The 21,263-nt window shown below is 37.5% G+C and overlaps 1 protein-coding gene across 1 annotated transcript in view; it reads left to right on the top strand.

The window, feature by feature from the left end:
* Positions 1-474: 474 nt before the first annotated feature.
* LOC121389412 (zinc finger protein 236-like) overlaps positions 475-21,263 on the top strand; it is a 49,720-nt gene continuing 28,931 nt past the window's right edge. Inside the window, exons 1-15 of the mRNA XM_041521030.1 lie at positions 475-563; positions 4,368-4,684; positions 5,902-6,201; positions 7,968-8,101; positions 9,119-9,246; positions 9,654-9,811; positions 10,342-10,464; positions 11,875-12,036; positions 12,856-13,068; positions 15,090-15,348; positions 16,132-16,323; positions 17,006-17,155; positions 17,970-18,219; positions 19,135-19,447; positions 20,271-20,507. Coding sequence (XP_041376964.1) covers positions 512-563; positions 4,368-4,684; positions 5,902-6,201; positions 7,968-8,101; positions 9,119-9,246; positions 9,654-9,811; positions 10,342-10,464; positions 11,875-12,036; positions 12,856-13,068; positions 15,090-15,348; positions 16,132-16,323; positions 17,006-17,155; positions 17,970-18,219; positions 19,135-19,447; positions 20,271-20,507 — 2,988 coding nt within the window. The 5' untranslated portion in view covers positions 475-511. The remainder of the gene's footprint in view (positions 564-4,367; positions 4,685-5,901; positions 6,202-7,967; positions 8,102-9,118; positions 9,247-9,653; positions 9,812-10,341; positions 10,465-11,874; positions 12,037-12,855; positions 13,069-15,089; positions 15,349-16,131; positions 16,324-17,005; positions 17,156-17,969; positions 18,220-19,134; positions 19,448-20,270; positions 20,508-21,263) is intronic.

Genomic DNA, 21,263 nt, shown 5'->3' with positions numbered 1-21,263 from the left:
CAGGTCATAAAGAGCTTGTGACTCACTCCCCCCCCCCCCCCACCCCCATCATTCTCTTCCCCGGTGTACAGCTCTGCACCCCAGCAACCGCCTTCAAATATTATATTGCTATAGCATAGTAACCATGTAAAGTTCAGTACCGGTAAAACAATATTATATTTTAATTTTGAAATTGTAGAAATACGGTCATGCATTGCAGGTTAACTCGCGCTGTTACTCATTCGGGGTGGTCTCAAAATACAATATTTTGATTTACACAATTTATATTACACCTATTTAAATAAATTACTTTGAAGATCTAAGAAAACCCCCCAATGTATAAACAAAAATAAATGAACTATTCTTCCTAACACGTTATTTCTAAGTTAATTAATTATGAAAAACAAGCTGATTAAAACCGCATTTTTGACAGTATGACATTGCCCTCGTCATCCGGGCAGACGCGTCATAAAGCCTCGTTTTGAAACAAGAGCACGGATAACCGCCATATTGGTTAAATTTTTGTAAAAATATGTCCCTTGAATCTGAACCCGTAACCCACATACAAGTGGAAAATATTGGTGGTAAGAGTAAAACATGTCTAAAGATAATAATTAATCAACATGTTGCAAAATATAGTGGAATTGTTGGGTTTGACCTAGATATAGCGTGCTCATTTCATGAGAGCTGCGCTCAGTCAACATGGTAAAACAGGGCGCAGTAATCTCGTTCAATCAAGATATTCCTACTCCAAAAGAACTAGATGCACAGGTTCTGTTTGGAGTAGGAATACTTTTATGATTTGGGGCACTTTGCAAGAAAGTCCGTTGTGAATTGTATGAAAATGTCGGTTAGTGTGTTGCAGAGTGAAATAAATTCGAATCCATCAAAATTGAAATCAAATTGGCCACTTCTTTCGTTGAGCCTAATGATGTAGTCATTTGTGTTGGATATTTGTATCGTACTAAAACCATTTGAAGCCAGCGTTACGTTCAGTAGATGACTTTTAGCCTACTTTTACCTGTTCATGTCTAGTCATACACCAAAAATATTCCCAGTGATGTCATGAACTTTAATCTGTTGTAAAAAGTACCCATTATTTGACCATAGCTGTCATCATAGCACTTGGCAGTCTTTTTAAATGACACCCAATCTTTACCCCAATCCTGTTAATACAATTAATGTAAATTGAAATGGTAGTGGGTTTTTTTTTTTTTTTTAGCTAGATGTCATTGTTAAAACAATAAAAGAATGGAAAAGTGTTTGGAAATAAGAAATATTGTTCTATGGTGCCCACCCATTTTAAGATTGTCCTCTGCTTATGGAGTTTTAAATTTGGATGTCTCAATTACATTTTTTAAAATCATGTACACAAAAAATAGATATGATCCAGCCAGTAGGAACACTTCAGCAAAAGAATAATCAAAAAGAGTTTAGTAGGATAAACTAATCAATAAAATATAATATGAGCATGAGCAAACGACAAGAAAAAATCTTGTCGGCAGTTTTGTTTCTAGTGAAGTTGCTAAAACACCAAATGCTGATTATAAGTAGACTGGCAAATCTATTTAATTATTAAGTTGCCAAAAAGCAACTTCGTAAATCATGCATTGTTTTGTACATCAATGACTTGTCTGTCTATTTGACTAATTAAAACATGAATTTGGCTACTGACCAAATTGCTAATAATTATTTGGTGTTCAGTTTAAACCCTGCAAATATAATATTTAATACTAGCAGCCAATATAAAATAGAAGAATGAAGGGCTCGGCAAATGTGTGAGAAAGGCACTAGCCAAAGCTTCTCTGAGGGCTATGCAGTGTGTGATTTTGATTTAAAAAATTAATTATTTAAGTATTATAAAGACTCCCTGTTTACAAACCTTTAACATCTGCCACCAACACAACGAGCCCTGCCGTGTGCCTCCAGTGGAATAGAAGATACACTAAATTAAATGTTTTGCATGAAACCATTGAAAAGATCGCTGTTCAAGACTGTTTTCCCAAGATTTTGAGATATATGTTGATTGTGTCATTTTGAAGAATTTAATGTAATTTGTACAAATAACTTTTATGAGCCATGCAGGCTTGTCTGCTAGCCAAGCTAGACAGTCCTATATATGATATTTGCGATACTCAGGCTCCCGGACTCCTCAAAATCGCACACTGCTATGTAATATAGTAATAATACAGTTGATAATTTTACTAGCCCAGACAAAAAAATCACTAACTGGAACAGAGGGCTAGATGATTTGCACTCTGAAGAATAGTACATGACATGTAATACAATAATGCATTAATTGTGAAACTAAATGTATTTGTCCAAAAGTTTTGAAAGGAAATTTGAATTTTTTTTTAAAAGAAAAAGATATTGTGGTTGAAGGAAGTCGAAATAACAGCAGTAAAATCCACTGGACACCAATTTGAATAGATAGTTCTGAAGTCAGTTACATCCCAGCTGAACAGACCAGTGATACATTAAATACTTAGTAACTGTTAGAACTAGGGTGGGACATCAGCCCAGTACATCTGGGATCAATCCCTGTTGGTAGGCCTGTTGGGCTATTTTTCGTATCGATCAGTGCTCCACAATTGGTGTAACAAAGGTTATGGTATGTACTATCCTTTTCTTTCTGCATGATAGTGCATATATATGTATATATAAAAGATCTCTTGATGCTAACTGAAAACGTGGAAATTAACCAGCCATTTCAGTTTAGTTGTCTTGATTGTTGGTAAAGTAATTAGTAAGGCATAACAAAGCTATACCGTACCTAGCCTAAAATGACGCCCATCATGAGACTGTCATCCACTCATGGAGTTTGAAATTATAATTTTATTCTCCACAAAAAAGTTCTTTTACACCACAAACTACTTAGAAATATGTATGACAAATATTAACATATAATTTCATTATGACATTAAACAATATGCATACCCTGCAATAAAAGCACTACCAAAGTTTGACCTTGATGTCAAAATGCAGCCCTCGGTCCAATGTTACGTAAAACTGACAAATTACACGTGTCACGTGCAGATAAATGTCACAGTTTGCATGCTGTGACATTGTTACATATGGGTGTAAAGGACAGCATCAGTTATTGCCTCTGACTTTTGTAACAAACATTGACGTTACAATGCCAAAACTTGCAAAAGAACACACCATAACATTTGGGCGCCTTTAAGCAGGTGTGAAGCAGGTTGATGTTGCCCGACATATGGGGGTTTGCAGAGCCACTATAAGCAGACTGTGGATGCGTTACAACAACACAGGAAGTGCTCGTGATAGACCAAGGTCAGACTGACCGAGAGTGACCACCCCACACCTAGATCAATACATCCAGTTGTTCTCTTTTCCGATGAATCTCGCTTCATGTTGTTTAGAGCAGATGGATGTCCCAGAATCTAATGAACGTGACTCCACCAATTGTGTTCTGGAACACGATCATTTAGGTGGTGGTAGTGTTGTGGTGTGGGCAGGGATTTACCATGATGGTCGTACTGCCTGGATGCGAGTTAATGGAGTGTTAACACTACCGGCATGATATACTGCAGAATCACGTTGTTCCAAGTCGCTGGTGATATCTTTCAGCACGACAATGCCAGGCCACACATTGCACATGTCTGCCAAGACTTTCGACAGCAAAACAATGTTCGTGTCTTGCCATGGCCAGCAAGTTCACCAGATTTATCCCCAATTAAACATCTCTGGGATGTCCTGGATTGCAGAGTTTGCCAAAGGAACCCTCTGCCATAAATACTACAGGAACTGTACTTGGCATTATGGGATGAATGGCAGAACATCCCCTGACGCATCATTCAGAATCTTGTTAATCCATGCGTTGTAGTTATGCAGCTGTGATTGCAGCACGAGAAGGACATAACCGATACTGAACATTTTGACACATGATTGATTCGCATCACGTGACACACTTCAGCGTTAACATTTCTAAGACAGAATGGGTTGAACTACAGTTAGATAATTCAGTAATTAATCATACAAAGTCACTTCATAATAAAATATGTAACATTGAACTGAAATACATGATGTAGAAGGCAGATGTACCATAACTTTTTAGGGAGGTTATATATACAAAACAGTTTGAAAACTAGGACAAGAATAATCAAATATATAGTTTAGTGGAATAAGTAATCAAGAAAATTTAATTTCAATCTCCATTAGCAGATGACATTTTTAATCTTGGCGAGAATTGCTGTTTTATTTCCATTTTATCTCCACTGCCCTTTTCAAATTCCCTGCATGAAATTCAGAAATGGAGGGGCCAGGTATATTAATTGAATAGCAACAGAACTGCTGGGACAGTGTCCCTTTTTGCTCCCCTCCCCTCTTTTCCAAAGTCTGCTTTAGTTTTCTGTTTACATTTTCAGATTACACGCAGTACATTGCACATGTCACCCCGGTCCAGCTGTCTGCCGATGGCCTCTCAGATGGCGCGACGATGGCGTTCATCGAACATGCCATCCTCGACTCGAATCAGGTGCTGGACTCGAGCCAGACGATCGAGGTGTACCAGGCGATACAGCAGGGTGGGGTGGAGCACATCATTCTCGAACAACCTGTCATCGCACAGATTGCACAGAGCTGTGTTGATCAGGAGCAAGGAACTGGAGCCGAGACCATCTTCTTTACACAGTCGCCCATGCCAGCCGCCGCACCGCCACCAGTGAACCCACCAGTTGGAAAGGTACTTGCAAAGCTATGTAGATTAATTACAGGAATATAGGTTAATTGGTTTATTTTTATTATCTTTTTTTTTTTTTTTTTAATTTGTTTTTATAAAGGCATACTGTCACGGATTTAAGGACCTTATTTGTCTAAAAATGGATAATAAATAAAAATTACATTAATTATTGGAAACCAAATCTAGCTATTGCATCACCTTAACTGAACCATGATGGAGTGAAATCCATGTCAACCCTCTCGGCAATTTTAGTTTTTGGATTATGGACCATTGGCATAATTCAATTATTTTTAACAAATATCATTAATAAATGGAGTATGGTGGTTATGAAGATGGTCGAATAAAGTACATCAAATCAAATTATTTTTATTCAGGTAATACTTTGTTAGACCATTAAATAGGTCAGTGGTCTGTGACAATATGCCTTTAAGACGTACGGTACATTTTGCCGCATTGCTAATATAATATTGTACCACATCATTAGCAAATAATAAAAACAGAGGAACTATGGATTTTTTTATTTGTTAGATGCAAAAAAATCAGGTGGATTATTTTTGCAAATGCTGTGGGTCTGTTTTTCATTTTCTTTTATTTAGCCATTGCTTCACGAGAAGCATATTAAAGCAGGCTTTGAAATATGTGATGGCAATCAATGTATATGCATTTGCCATGGTGTCTACAGGCTTCATAAGTTCGGGGGGCGAGACGTAGCCCAGTGATAATGTGCTTGCGTGATGCATGGTCAGTTTGGGATTGATCCCTGTCAGTGGGCCCATTGGGCTATTTCTCACTCCAGCCAGTGCATCACGACTGGCACATCAAAGGCTGTGGTATGTGCTATCCTGTCTATGGGATGGTGCATATAAAAGATCCCTTGCTGCTAATCGAAAAGAGTAGTCCATGAAGTGGCGACAGTGGGTTTCCTCCATCAATATCTGTCTGACGCCATAAAACCGTACATAAAATGTGTTGAGTGCATTGTTAATAAACCATTTCCCTTTCTTTCATAAGTTCGGTCCTATGTAGGAAGGTCAACAAAATATTCAGTCAATGTAACTTTTCACAATGTAGAAGTATTATAGTGCCACACATACATTCACACATTGCACAAAAAGTACAATATACGCCAATACACACTTGAGAATTTTTCACAATATACTAAGCTTGTTATACAAAAGGTTATTATATATAAGTCAATGTAACTTTGTTTCAATTTTCAGGGTCCTTTCCCATGTGACTTTTGTGAGAAAATCTTCCCGAAGTGGAAGCAGTTGCAGCGGCATGTGAAGCTTCACGATGACGACAAGCCTCATCGGTGCGTGCAGTGTCCGATGTCGTTCAACGTGGAGGAGAACCTGCACCTGCACATGGCCACGCACGTGGGCGAGAACAGCACGCCCACCTGCCCCGAGTGCGGCAAGACATTCTCGCGCGTCGCCAGCCTCAAGGCTCACATCATGATGCACGAGAAGGAGGAGAACGTCATGTGCCCAGAGTGTGGCGACGAATTCGGAATACAGGTATATTCATGTTTTATCCTCAACATGAGTTGTTTGTTATGTAAATGATGGACTAGAATAAAAAATTTATATTTAAAAAAAAAGAAAGAAAAGAACAAATATATATATATATATACACATACACATACACACACACACACACACACACACACACACACACACACATATATATATTCAAGCCTCTGAACACGTGCGCATGCATGATCACTTTGATACACAGGGGCAGCAGTGTTCTAGCTGCTCCATTTAAGCTTTTGCATTTTGCTGTTCTGATGCCCTCCTTTATTTTTGTGCACCCCTCTTTATTTTCCCGCACCTATCTCCACTCTTTCCAGATGCATACTTTTTTCCACACACAATTTTTTTTTGATCAGTCTGCACACAGGACATCAAAGGAAACAAGCCACGTTGTGTGAAGAAAAAAGCAACTGACGAAAAACTTCAGTAGCTTACGACAGTTACCATAACGTATTTTAACAGTATTTTTAACAGCCTCTATTTTTGTCCCATACCTGTATCCATTTGTATGTTTGATACACACAATAAAAGTTATATTTTATTTGAGCAATGACATTTAAAATTTTATGGATTCGGCAATCTCCGACTGAAAAACCACTTATTTGGTGCCAAATTTGTCACGTGACCAGAACGGTCATTCTGTCTTTTGTTTCCACTAACTATTGTTTGATATTTTGTCCTCAATTGCAGATTGAATTGGATGTAAATGATGATTTTTGGCTTTCTGTCATGCTGTTTATTTAGCAGTTTTTTTTATAAAATATTATAAACTTTTAATTTTTGGGGGATATCACCACGTATAAAAACAACAGAAGTGGTAGTGTGCATCATTAAAATCATATATCTTGGGTTCTAAATAAAATATACACTGCCTTTACAAAAACAAAACTTTTTTTTTTATCAGCTGGTGATATCAAAGCGATCGATTCATTCGATAAAGATGGAAGTAAAATGAACAGAATTTTGTTAATCCCACATTAGGGGATCACTTTACAAACATCTTTATTGTTTTTCATATATCTTGAAATCTTTATTGAAATAATAATATTAAAACTGATTGGTTCAGCAAAACCGGAACTGACTGTGAATGTCAGACTGACATCTTCGGTTCAATTTAAAAGATGAGTTGGCTTGTATTTCATATCAACTTTTTTGTACCAAATACTGAGAGGCAAAATAAGGAGTATGTCTTTCCACAAAGTCTGACCAACACACAACGGTATATGGTAACCAAGCTTTCCCCAGTTTTTTTATAATTTGTTTTGCTTCTTTTTTTTTTTTTTTAAGAGAGTGGTGATGGGCGGCTGCCCTCTTTCAATTTTCACCCAGCAAGAACACTGGGCGGGATGTAGCCCAGTTGTAAAGTGCTCGTTTGATGCACGATCAGTTTGAGATTGATCCCTTTCAGTTGCCAATTGAGCCATATCTCGCTCCAGCCAGTGCACCATGACTGGTATATCAAAGACCATGGTATGTGTGCTATTCTGTCTGTGGGATGGTGCATCTATATGAATGATCCCTTGCTACTAATGGAAAAATGTAGCAAGTTTCCTTTCTTAGACTGTTGAAGTCCTAATGTTTGACATCCAATAGTGGTGTCGTTAAACAAAATAAACGTTTAACTGAACATTACATACACAATCATTCTAGATGCCCATCACTTTGACAGGCGTAAACGTTCACCTAAGTAAACTCAAATTCATTAATTCATTTCTTTGATAAATATTTACATATTTCTTTATTTTTAGAGTCAGTTGGATCGACATATGCAGGAGCACAGAGATGAGCAAAGCAAGAGAACTCACATGTGTCGGCAGTGTAACATGGAGTTCTCTAAACTAGTCATGTTACGAGAACATATGAAACAGCACTACAAGGTCAGGTGAGTCGAGTATCCTGTACCAGATGTTTTCTCCACTTGACATTGTAACATGGAGTTCTCTAAACTCATCATGTTATGAGAACATACGAAACAGCACTACAAGGTCAGGTGAGTGGTATCCTGTACCAGATGTTTTCTCCACTTGACAGTGTAACATGGAGTTCTCTAAACTTGTCATGTTACGAGACGTATGAAACAGCACTACAAGGTCAGGTGAGTCGAGTATCCTGTGTAACATGGAGTTCATACTCGTAGGAAAGACATTTAATTCTGTGGAATTCTTTCTTACATTTCAATTTTATGAAATCTGTAAAAGAAAAGTTTTGTACACAATTTGTTCAATAGGACAATGACCTAACATTTAGAATTTAATAGTTATTTAAAATAATCTGGGACAAAAAGAATCAATCTGGTTTTCAACAGATTTACTTAAATTATCTCCCCTGATTTGGATATCCAACTAAATACTATCAAGTAGTATTTTCAAGTTCATCCATTAGTTCCATCTTCTGGATAGATGGTCGATATAACCAAATCTGTGCTTGAATCTTAATTGGATAAAACAAATAAAATTAAATAGAATGAATCAATGAAGTTCATCCGTAATTATCTCCCCTTGATCTGTGGTTTGCAATGGGATATTCTGTTAATTTTATACCAGAGAAATTTTGTATTAGTTTGCTAACAACTAAAGTTTGTTTTGTTTAACGACGCCACTAAAGCACATTGATTTATTAATCATCGGTTAATGGATGTCAGACATTTGGTAATTTTGACTTATAGTCTAAGAAAGGAAACCGGCTACATTTTTCCATTAGTAGCAAGGGAAAAACATTGAGCTTTTTTTTTTCTTTTCTTTTTTTTCATTTGATGAAAATGTTTTTTGTTATTCAAACTTCTTAAAAGTGACTACATTATTTTATTTCATCTATTACTTTGTAATTTTCTGTTCATTTGTAACATCGATAATATATGCTTAAAAGTAAATGTCTTGAGATATCGTTGTTTTTATTTCAGGCAATCCTTATTTCATCGCACTTACAAAAGAAACATAGATCGCTCGACATTTCATCACAGATGTAAATATTGTCCGAAATCATTCCAGAAACCCAGTCAACTGGTTCGCCATGAGCGTATACATACAGGTATTTATCAATTCACTTAGACCATGTAAAAATGTCATGGGCATTTTCAGTGTCAACAAATTCTTACATTCTCTAATGACTCTTTAGATTTTGCTAAATTTAATTTAAAACAAGATTTAAATTAATAATAAAACAGGATTTAAGTTCATGATATAGCCCTCAAAGGCTGTCATGATGCATGTTTAAAAAGATTTTTAGCGGTTCCCCTGCCATGGAATTCAAACTTGGAACAAACTGATCTTGTATTTGTTTTGCAATCCATTGTCTGTTACCACTGTGTAAAAGTCTTCGGATGGCTTTTAAAATGGAAGGTAAAAGTCTTTGTAAATCTTTGACTATGTTTGATCTTAAAGGGTGGTGTACTCACTTTTAATTTATTAACATTAGCTAGTACCTTTGTGTTGCAGGTGAGCGACCATTTAAGTGTCACATCTGTGACAAGGCGTTCAACCAGAAGGGGGCGCTGCAGATCCACCTGACACGACATACCGGTGACAAGCCACACATCTGTGAATTCTGTCCTATGACGTTCGCACAGAAAGGAAATCTCCGGGCTCACATACAGGTTCGAGTCAGCCAGCAAACATTAGGGTTTCAGTTCGATTACCTATATTATATGACTGATGTTTGGCACCATTCTCCATAGGGGAGTGGGACATAGCTCAGTGGTAAAGCGTTCATTTGATGTGTAGTCGATCTGGGATCGATCCGCGTCAGTGGCCCCATTGGGCTATTTCTCGTTCCAGCCAGTGCACTATATCATTGTTTATTAAAAGTTACAATTAGCACAGGTACCCTGCCATTTGAGAGCTAGAGGACAGTTGGATGGTTATAATCACTATCTGTCGTCAAAAATAACATTGTCACGAAAACACAGGATTTTTGCCTACCACCGAGTAGGCTCAACATCTTGACCAAAAATTTATTTTGAACTTGTTTCAGCTACAATTATGTTTTTCGCAGATAAAAAAAAATAAGTTAATTTAAGATTTGTACAATGAACACCAATAATTATAATTGAAACTTGAGGTCTAGAAATGTATATATATAAAGGTGATATGAATTTTTTTTCTTGAAACTTTTATCTTTTTTTAGCGTGTTCATACAGTGACAAAAGATTCGGACACCCCAGCATTTGAGTGTGAAGATTGTAGTTGCGTGTTCCGCAAGCTGGGCAGTCTCAATGCACATATCAGCCGAGCACATTCGGAAACAACGGTAAGTATCATATAATATACTTACATAGTATACTTGCTGGGGTACAGGTGTGTGTGTGGAAGTGAGAGGGGAGGGATTATTTTTAAAATGCAGAAGAATATTTGTAGAATATTTCATGGAAATTGTGAAAACTTCTTAAATTGTTTCTCACTGTGATGAAAGTTTTCTTCCAGGTTTTTTTTTCTTCTGTTTTTCAAAACCTTTCCATGTTCTCTGTCCAAAATTTATATTGGTTTAATGCGCAGTCGGTTTGGGATCGATCCCCGTCAGTGGGCCCATTGGGCTATTTTTCACTCCAGCCAGGTACATCAAAGGCTGTGATATGTGCTATCCTGTCTATGGGATGGTGCATATAAAAGATCCCTTGCTGCTAAATCGGAAAGAGTAGTCCATTGCGTGGCGGCAGCGGGTTTCCTCCCTCCATATCTGTGTGGTCCGTAACCATATGTCTGACGTCATATAACCGTAAATAAAATGTGTTCAGTGCATCGTTAAATAACACATTTCCTTCCTTCCTTCATTCTGAATGGGGATTGCCATTTCGGACAGTTGTGCAACTCTAACCCTTGGTCTTATCTCAGAACCTAACCGCCAATATTAAACTTTCCAGATTTTCTTTCGTAACCCACTTTTTTTTTATATCTGTGATCTGTGATCATAATATTTAAAACATTCATTTTATAATGTAATTCTGTACTCGATAGATTTGGCATTGCTTAACACACCAGTAGCTGAATATTGTGGTATTTTGGAATTTTCTCCACACAATTTAGATCATTGAAAGGGTGACACTGTGGAATACAATCATTCTAAATGGCAGCAGTTGAAGGTTGTTAATAAAACATGAAAGATTTAAAATGTACACTGTTGTGCTTGTCATGTGATAGTATCAACAGTAATTAGAAATTTATAGTATTATAAATTGGATTTTTTTAATGGCTTATCAGTTTAAACAAACTATCAATAATTTATTAATAGTTACAATCTTTGCTACTTTTTTCCAAACACGTTGAAGGTGAACATAATATTTTTCTGAATTAAAACTTTTAAATAGTTAGTTTTGGGGTGTTTAAAGTTTTTTGCCTTTTTTAAACATTTATATATTTCCAGTTAATTGATCAGATAATTGAAACGAGCAATGCTCAATGCACTTGATTCCCAGGAACATTACTGTATACATACAACCCCTGCAATTTCCCACGGCAATCGGCAATACCGTTGAGATTGCCATGAAAATTTTAATTCTCCACATCACTTTGTTTTTTGCTCTGAACTATGTTAAAAAAAATTCCACTGCTTGTTTTTTGCTTTGGACATTTTCGTAATTGCAGGGGTTGACATATATACATGTTTTTTGCTGTGGACGTTTTATTAATTGCAGGGGTTGACATATATACATGTTTTTTTTAGACCTTACCCTCTCAGATAGAAATGCAACGAGTGAATGGGGACGATCCATCGAATGTGAATGACAATGTAATTCAGCAGTTGTTGGAGTTGTCGGAACAAGTACCTTCGGGAGATCTACCGGGTCAAGAGTCATCGGCGCATCAGCCATCGCACCAGGAGCAGGTAAATACCATCACCTGAAACAATCTGGGGGAGGGATGTAGCCCAGTGGTAACGCACTCGCTTGATGCTCGGTCGGTTTGGGATCGATCCCCATCGTTGGGCCCATTGGGCTATTTATCATTCCAGCCAGTGCACCATGACTGGTATATTAAAGGCTGTGGTGTGTGTTATCCTTTCTGTGGGATGGTGCATATAAAAGAACTTGATGTTTCACACCCAATAGCCGATGATTAATAAATCAATGTGCTCTAATGGTGTCGTTAAACAAAACAAACAAACTTCTGAAACAATCTCTTAATAGCACTGATACTGATGTCACCACGTTAACTGGTTACTGATTAAACAAGATGCTACGGTAATGTTGAACCACATGCATAAGGAAGTTGGTTATATCAGGCTAATGTGTGTAATAAATGTGTTATTTCATGTCAATATGTATCATAAAAAAAATCACAAATATTATTAGTTCCGTATAACATGTAGTAAATCTTGTGTTAATAAATGTGTTATTTCATGTTAATGTGTATCATAAACAAAATCATAAATATTATTAGTTCAGTATGACATGTACAATAAATAAATCTTTTTTATTTCACACTTACATGTATAGTAAATCTTGTTATTTAATACCAGTGACATGTATAATAAATCTGTTACTTCATGCCAATGTGTATGATAAATCTCTTATTTTACACTGACATCTATAATAAATCTTGTTATTAAATGCTGACATTTATAATAAATGTATTACTTCACTCCAGGATGTATGGTAAATATCTTATTTCACACTAACGTGTATAATAAATCTTGTTATTTCAGGCTGACCTAGCTGGATCTGTTCCGTCTGACATCTTGCAACAAGCGCTGGAGAACAGTGGCCTCTCGTCAGACCAGACTGGTCAGAAAGGCCGCAGTGTGGTGTCGACTATTGCAGGAATGACCGTGACAACAACCAAACTGAGCTCACATCTATCTAGTCTTACCGTCCAGGACCCAGCTACGGGTACAATCAAGAAACACGTCATCAGAAAGGTAAATATGTCTTGAAAGTCAACTGCACAGTCGGTTACCAAATTCTGTGTCTGTCAGGAAAGGCAGTTATCGCTCAAACTCTACTCCACACACCAGATCTCAAACTTAACGACGGCACAGACGGCAGTTGCTATCATTGAGATATAACTTGTTGTATGTCAGGAGCATCACTCACTGCACTTTTGTACCACTGGATAAGAATTACTGCCATCGGTAAAACTCAACAAAAGAAATGAATATATCTTGCGTACATTATCTACCAGTATTTAACATTTGTACTTTTGAAATGTATCTTCATGCAACAAAACCTTTTAGTCATGTTTATTTGCTGCAAAAGTCCCCGTTTTAAAAACAGTTGCTGTTGGTGGGCAGTTTATCCCTCGGCAATATTTGTTTTTTTAAATGCAGTGGGTGACTGATTCTTAAGTTCAAGCCCTGCGCGTAGGTGCAAAGTTTTAGGAGAGCGGCTGTGATTTTTTATAACTAATTTGTATTTGAAACTCAAGAAAACTGAAATCATACCTATAGTATATTTATTGCATTGTTTGGCTGATAAAAATAAAAGTTGGCTACTCAGTTAAAAATTACAATACATCAAATGATATCAGTATTTTCCAACAGTGTTAATTTAATAAACCAAGATAGCTGCACTGCTGTTAAATGATGTATTTTGTGAAAGTTGTAGAAGTTTTAATGTTGGAAACTATTTAATAAACTTTAAAAATTTTTATATGAATTCTTTGTCATTATACAGAATTATTTTTAGTAAGCAGTAACAAATCACAAATATATTTTATGAGGAGTGTGATTACTTGATTAGAACCATTTCAGGAGGTGCTTTTCAGTTTGCCTTAATTTTACGTGTGGCAAACATTGAAAATTCTGTCAATTTATTTGGTGATGAAGTGAAGTGTGTCAAACTTTTTAAGTTATTTCCCATCCAAACCCACTAGTTAATGATGTAGCAGGTTTATCCATCCTTTGTGTATAGTCACAATATCCCAAAAGCAGTGTCATTAAAGAAAATGTTGACCAAATATCTATTACAAATGTGTTGAATTACAATAAACATACATTAATTTCTTTTCTACTTAACCTGACCTCAAACTTGGAGCACTGCTTCGTTCATTGTTTCTGGAGGATGTATCCATAATATTTGTTGTTACTAATATCACTTGTATGGTCCGTTCCGAGCCTCCTTAGTGGAGTGGGCTTCCCATGGCTTAATCTTCCACTTTGTCAGGTCTGTGGGGAGAAGATGATGGCATCCTGCTGCTGCTGAATGCTACCATTGTTTGAGGTCAGGTTAAGTAGAAAAGAAATGCAGAAAGAAAACTTTGGAGTGTTTTCTCTCTTAAAAATACTTAACCTGGCCTCAAGTGTTTATACCCACCCAGTCTCCCCACTTCCAATCCTCCATTCAATGCACTCAGAGGAAAGAAGGAAGCTTTAGGCGCGTGACTGGAACAGGAGGCAGAGGACTTATTGGAAGATTTTAGCCATCACATTGGCTGATGCGATGTTCGGGACAACACTACTATCCCATGGGGTATATGCCATTGTTTACGGTCAGGTTAAGTATTCTCAAAAGAGAAAACACTCCAAGTTTCCTCCAATTCATCCACTTACGGTGTGTGTTTTGATGATTTTTGCTAGTAAGCATTAATGAATCCCAAATATATTTTAATACATTTAATGAGAAGTGTGATTACTTGATTAGAACTATTTCAAGAGGGTGCTCTTCAGCTCACCTTAATTTTACGTGTGACAAGCACGGACAATTCTATCAATTTATTCGGTGATGAATTGAAGTGTTTCAAATTGTTTTAATTAGTTCCCATCCAAACCCACTAGTTAATGATGTAGCAGGTTTATCCATCCTTTGTGTATAGTCACAATATCCCTAAAGTAGTGTCATTAAAGAAAATGTTGATCAAATATCTATTACAGACGTGTTGAATTACAATAAACATACATTAATTTCCTCCACTTACTGTGTGTGTTTTAATGATTTCTGCCAGATAAATGGGGTGAGGTGGCATCAGTGCACGTACTGCTCGAAGGAGTTCAAGAAACCCAGCGATCTCGTGCGACACATCCGAATCCACACCCACGAGAAGCCATACAAGTGTACGCAGTGTTTCCGCGCATTCACCGTGAAGAGCACGCTCACCGCTCACCTTAAGGCTCACAGCGGGATCAAGGACTACAAGTGTGATGAGTGTGACAAGCTGTTTTCTACTCAGGGCAGTCTCAAAGTTCATGTCAGGTTGCACACAGGTGAGCAGCTTCATCTAAGCATCTGTGTATTCACTAGTAGTGTATTCCAGGCAGTACACCAAGGCTGTGATATGTGCTATCCTGTCTGTGGGATGGTCCATATAAAAGATCCCTTGCTGCATCAGGTGAGCAGCTTCATTTCAGAATCGGTGTATTCATTAATAGTGTATTCCAGGCAGTGCACCACGACTGGTGTATCAAAGGCCGTGGTATGTGCTATCCTGTCTGTGGGATGGTCCATATAAAAGATCCCTTGCTGCATCAGGAAAAATGTAGTGGGTTTACCTCTGATGACTACGTGTCAGAATTACCAAATGTTTGACATCCAATAGCCGATGATTAATTAATCAATGTGCTTCAGTGGTGATAAACGTTTTAACGTTTCATTAGTAGGTGACAGTTGGTGATTTTTGGTGGCTACAGGTTATACAGGCATTGTGTGATGCCAAGTAAAGGTCCCTTCCTAAAAGCAAGTAGCTGTGAAAATTCCCAATGTCTTGTTCAAATTGTTAATTAATAATATTAATATTACAGGTGCAAAAATATGATGCAACATCAATCAAAAGTCTGACATGTTTTCCCAGTTAGAAAATGATTTTTGTTTTTGCTAATTATCCCAATTCCACCAACCATGGGACCTTGGTGAAAAACCCTCGATTATATTCAAGGGCTACAGCCGTCTGTTGTTCATTCTTACAATTATAAACTACTCTAGATTACAGTTTTCTATATAGTAATGTTATTTATTGTGTATGTTGATTCTGTATGTTGTTGTGTTTGTAGGTGCGAAACCGTTTGAGTGTACTCACTGCAACAAGACGTTTCGCACGACAGCGCACAGGAAGGCTCACACGATGTCTCACTTCCGCGACAGCACGGTCGAACGACGGCCACGTCGGCCGTTCCGTCACAAACGTCCGGACGTCACGCTGCCAGACATCCCACTACAAGAACCCATTCTCATTACTGACACAGGTTGGTGGCATTATGAGCTTCAGTGGTTAGTAACATTCACTTGATGTGCGGTCGGTCTGGGATCGATTGCAATCGGTGGGTCCATTGGGCAATTTCTCATTCCAGTCAGTGCACCATGACTGGTATATTAAAGGCTGTGGTATGTGCTATCCTGTCTGTGGATGGTGCATATAAAATATCTCTTACTGTTATTAGAAAAGAGTAGCCCATGAAGTGGTTACAGCGGGTTTCCTCTCTCAATATCTGCATGGTCATTAACCATATATCCGACACCATATAACTGTAAATAAAATGTGTTAAGTGCATCGTTAAATAAAACATTTCTTTCTTTCTGGTTAGTGATATTACGAGAGGGATTGTCCTGAATTTGTAGCTATTGAGCAAGTGTTTGACATCCAATACCCGATGATTAGTAAAACAGTGTGCTCTAGTGTGTCATTAAACAAAAGAAACTTTTTAACTTTCCATCTATTGGGGTGTGATTTAGCTCAGGTAGACCCATGTTTGTTGTATTTACCCTGTCCCAACCACCAAAAAAATGTTTTATTTAACGTAACTTTATTTAACAGCAGGTTTCCTCCCTCAATATCTGTGTGGTCCGTAACCATATGTCCGATGCCATATAACTGTAAATAAAATGTGTTGAGTGCTTCGTTAAATAAAACATTTCCTTCCTTCACAGGACTGATTCAGCAGCCACCGCGGAACAACCAGGTGTTGAGCACATACCTAGAGGAAGCGGGGACCGTGGACAGACCATACAAGTGTACTTTCTGTCGACGCGGATTCAAGAAGTCCAGTCATCTCAAACAGCATGTTCGATCTCACACAGGTACCAATATTCTCCATCTCATTGAGCCCAATTTACAAAAGCCTATTTGTCGTTCACGTGTGTAGCTATGTACATTTGCATTGCTCAAACACCTGCCTTTAAAAAAAACAGGCTCCGTAAATTTGGCCCATCATTACTATTGTCATGTCCACTTATCTCTTTTTAGATGCTATTAGTTATTATATCCAGTAATAATTATGTAGTAGAATCAAATTCAGCATCAGTTAACGCTAAACCTTGTAAAACAAAAAAGAAAAAAACTAAAAAAAAGAGAAGATTTTTGTGCATTTCATGGTATAAAATTGTGGGAATCTCAATTAATTTTTGTAAAATATTAATGAAAAATTAGGTCTGTATTCATTAGATACAGTAGTGGGCGGGATGTAGCCCAGTGATAAAGGATCGATCCCCGTTGGTGGACCTATTGAGCTATTTCTCTTTCCAGCAGCCAGTGCTCCACAACTGGTATATCAAAGGCATGTGCTATTCTGTCTGTGGGATGGTGCATATAAAAGAGTCCTTGCTACTAATGGAAACAAGTTGCAGGTTTCCTCTCTAAAAAATAATTGTCAGAATTACTGTTTTCTCATTTCATTAAGTAACCGGCCTAGTTAACAATGTGCCATGTTTTAAAGAGAGCCTACAATACAATATTAAAGTTTTTGATTGTCGGGCATTGTATTTTAATTAAAACATATGTTAAATTGTTAGATCGTAAATTTGAATTGCCAGGAGCACCAACAATTAGTGCCTGCCCTGCTATTGCTGCTGTAAAAAGAATTGTTAACTAAAACTGGAGTTTATGTTTTGGTAGGTGAAAAGCCATTCCGCTGTAACCAGTGTATGCGATCGTTTGTGTCGAGCGGTGTCCTGAAAGCTCACTCGCGCACTCACACGGGGGTCAAGTCGTACAAGTGTCTGATCTGTGACAACATGTTCACGACTAATGGCAGTCTGAAGCGCCACATGTCCACACACAGTGAAGTGCGGCCATTCATGTGTCCGTACTGTCAGAAGACGTTCAAGACATCGGTCAACTGTAAGAAACATATGAAGACCCACAGGTGAGTGTGTCAGTAGTTTTTTTGTGTGTTTTCTTCTTCATTTCTTGTTAAATGGGTGGGCCAATATACCAGTAGTCAAAAAAATTTCAAAACATCTGTCACTGCAAGAATTATATGGAGACACACAGATGCTTGTCCTTATTAGTCCCCTACCGGGTTAAACGGAGGGGACTATAGCTTTCATCTCTGTCCTGTCTGTCCATCTATTACACATATAGTTTTCCGGAAGTTTTTTTTTACAATGCCTTGAGGTAGTGAGGTGAAATTTTGTGTATATAGCTTTATCGTGTTCTGTTACAGATCATGTTTGACTTTCGTGTCAATTTACCAATTTTTCCACAAAGTTATGGTCCTTAAACGTAGGAGATATGAAAAAAAAAATCCTGACTTTTTATTTGCAATGCCTGAAGACGTTGATTTTTTTTGTTCATAGCTTTATCATGTACTGTTATAGATCAAGTTTAACTTTCAAGGCTATTTACCAATTTTTCACAGACTTAAGGCACTTGAATTTAGAAAATTCTAAAAATTTGTTGGTCCCGGTAGGGGACATGTATTGCTTTAGCAGTACTCCCAGAATGCTTGTTATTTTTGATTATGATTATTTCTTCCTTTCTTTACTGGTCCACTCTCAGTTGATGGTCTTTTTTCTGACCAGTGGTCCACAACTGATACATCAAAGACTACAGAATGTTCTGTTCAATCTGTTGATTGCATTTATGTATAGTCCTGTCGATAAGAAAAGATCCATTGCCGTTAATCTGTAAAGTTAGTCTCTAGTTGTAGCAGGTTTATCATTAGACCAAGTGTCGGAGCAAACATATGTTAACCACTTAGTCTCCATATTATAATATAATGTTATGAGGTGTCAGTAAGCAAACTTTTCTTTCCTTTCTCTCATTATCCACACCACAGACACGAACTTGCCTTACAAGCTCTACAGTCGGATGATCCTGAGCTTCAGCAGGCCGCCGAGGAATCGACCGACAACCAGATGCCCATTGAGGGCACGATCTCCCAGCCCCAGACCCCCACTGACCTGTCCACCCTTCAGCAGCAGGACATCGGTCACACCACCACCATCACGCAACAGGATGTGGTTGCCACGACAACCATTGGCCATCAGGAGCTGCAGACGAACCAGGTGTTGAGTCAGGCTGGACTTCAGGATGATCTGAATGGAAATTCCTCCTTGCAACAGCAGCTGCAGCAGACGTTCAATCAACAGGTTGGGATTTGTCCTGAGAGTGCATAAACATTTATTTTAAAAAATAACTTAAACTGTGGTCACTTTCCCTTTTATGGTATGGCATTGTCCATCCATCCATCCGTATACTTTTTGTTTCTGAAGCATATCTTATCAATTCATATAGGATCATCAAACCTTGCATGCAAGTAAAACTTGGGATGGCGTATCATTTACCTCACCGGTACTCATTATGAAATGTTTTATAATGAGATTGATGAAACAGATGATGGCCCTGAATAGAACTTTTAGTACCCAAATTGGAGTTTAATTGACTAGTTAACTTGACATCTTACCAAATGCCTTCTTCACTCCTCCAACAACAGATCCCTGGACATAAGCATAACATCGTAACAGCCAATTAAATATCTATGTTCTTTGTGTTTAGAATATTTACTTCTTGATACGTGGGAAAGAGCATATAAAAAAATCCATTGCTGTTAATGATGAAGTGTAGCACGTTTCTTCTCAAGACTATCGGGGTTATCAAAAGCTAATGGGGTCATTACACAAAACACTTTGTTTTACTTCCAGAGCAAAGGTTTCTTTAAATTTGTATACAGTTTCATTTTTAACTTAATGTTTTATAATATTAATTACTATTCAGATTTTATTTGCCCCCTCCCCGCCAAAAAAAAATCTTAAATATTGACAACATTTGATTCGCAGTTGTTGAGTTAAATTACCCTCATTTTAATGATAAAACATCTAGTAGTCACTATTAGAAATGCCACAACTATACAAAATTATTGAACTTCTAAATATGGATTGTTGGATTTATTTTTTGTAATTATCATTGCCACAGGTGTTTGGTCAACAAGGCTTCAGCCAGGGTTTCATCGGTGGTCAGCAGAACTTCAACCAGATCAACAATGTTAATCAGTTTGGTCAGACTGTCACCTCCACTCTCAATGGAGGTCTGGGCGTGGCCAGTTTGGGAGGTCAGATGACGACGCCCCTCGGAACCCAGGCAACGAACGCTCTCAATACTCAGATTAGTGGACAGCTCGGCACTCTCAATCAGAATCAGTTTGATTTGCAGGTAATGATACACATCAAACAAAACTGTTATGGTGTAGCTTATGGCAGTGTTCAAGTGTGCTTGTAATTACCGTTTCGACAGCTTTTTTCGAGGTTTTGAAAATAGCGCCCAAAACACTCCAAAGCTCGTATTTCCGACTTTTAACTCGGAATAAAAAAAAGCTAACCAAGCGACTTTTACCTATTAAATTAAAAATAAAATGGCGATGAAATTTTTGTCTGAACTCTGTTTTTATGAGGGCAGGATTTAGCTCAGTTGATTGAGTGCTTTCTTGAAGTTCTTGCTTCACAATATTGACCATTCTCAGTGGATCCATTCAACTCATTAGTATTTTTCTCATTCCAACCAGTGCATCATGACTGGTCAAAGGTAGATGGTATGTGTAGAGGCACTGATTTTGCGCGATCGTGGATGGAATCGCAGAAATATGTATCTGAAACGGAATTCCCAATTTTTTTCCAAAACATCATTTACCTTTAAATAGTGCATTGTATTAATTTAAAAAAAAATTCCTATCTAGATATTATGGACACCGACATCGGCCTGTGCTACGCTACGATACTAATACCTTTGTATGTTATGCCAAATGTTTAATGACATTTTACCAGTTGTGTCAATGGAATGAAAACGGAATTTGTTTAATACTGATAAGGAAAAAAACGGAATTTGTAAAATTCTGAAATCAGTGTCTCTATATGTGCTTTCCTATTTGTGGGAAAGTGCATATAAAGGATCCCTTGCTGCATTAGAAAAAAT

Source organism: Gigantopelta aegis, chromosome 14 (genome assembly GCF_016097555.1).
Source record: "Gigantopelta aegis isolate Gae_Host chromosome 14, Gae_host_genome, whole genome shotgun sequence".
In the NCBI taxonomy this organism is placed as follows: Eukaryota; Metazoa; Mollusca; class Gastropoda; order Neomphalida; family Peltospiridae; genus Gigantopelta; species Gigantopelta aegis.
Note: the sequence above shows the minus strand (reverse complement) of the source record. Positions and strands in the feature narration are given on the sequence as shown.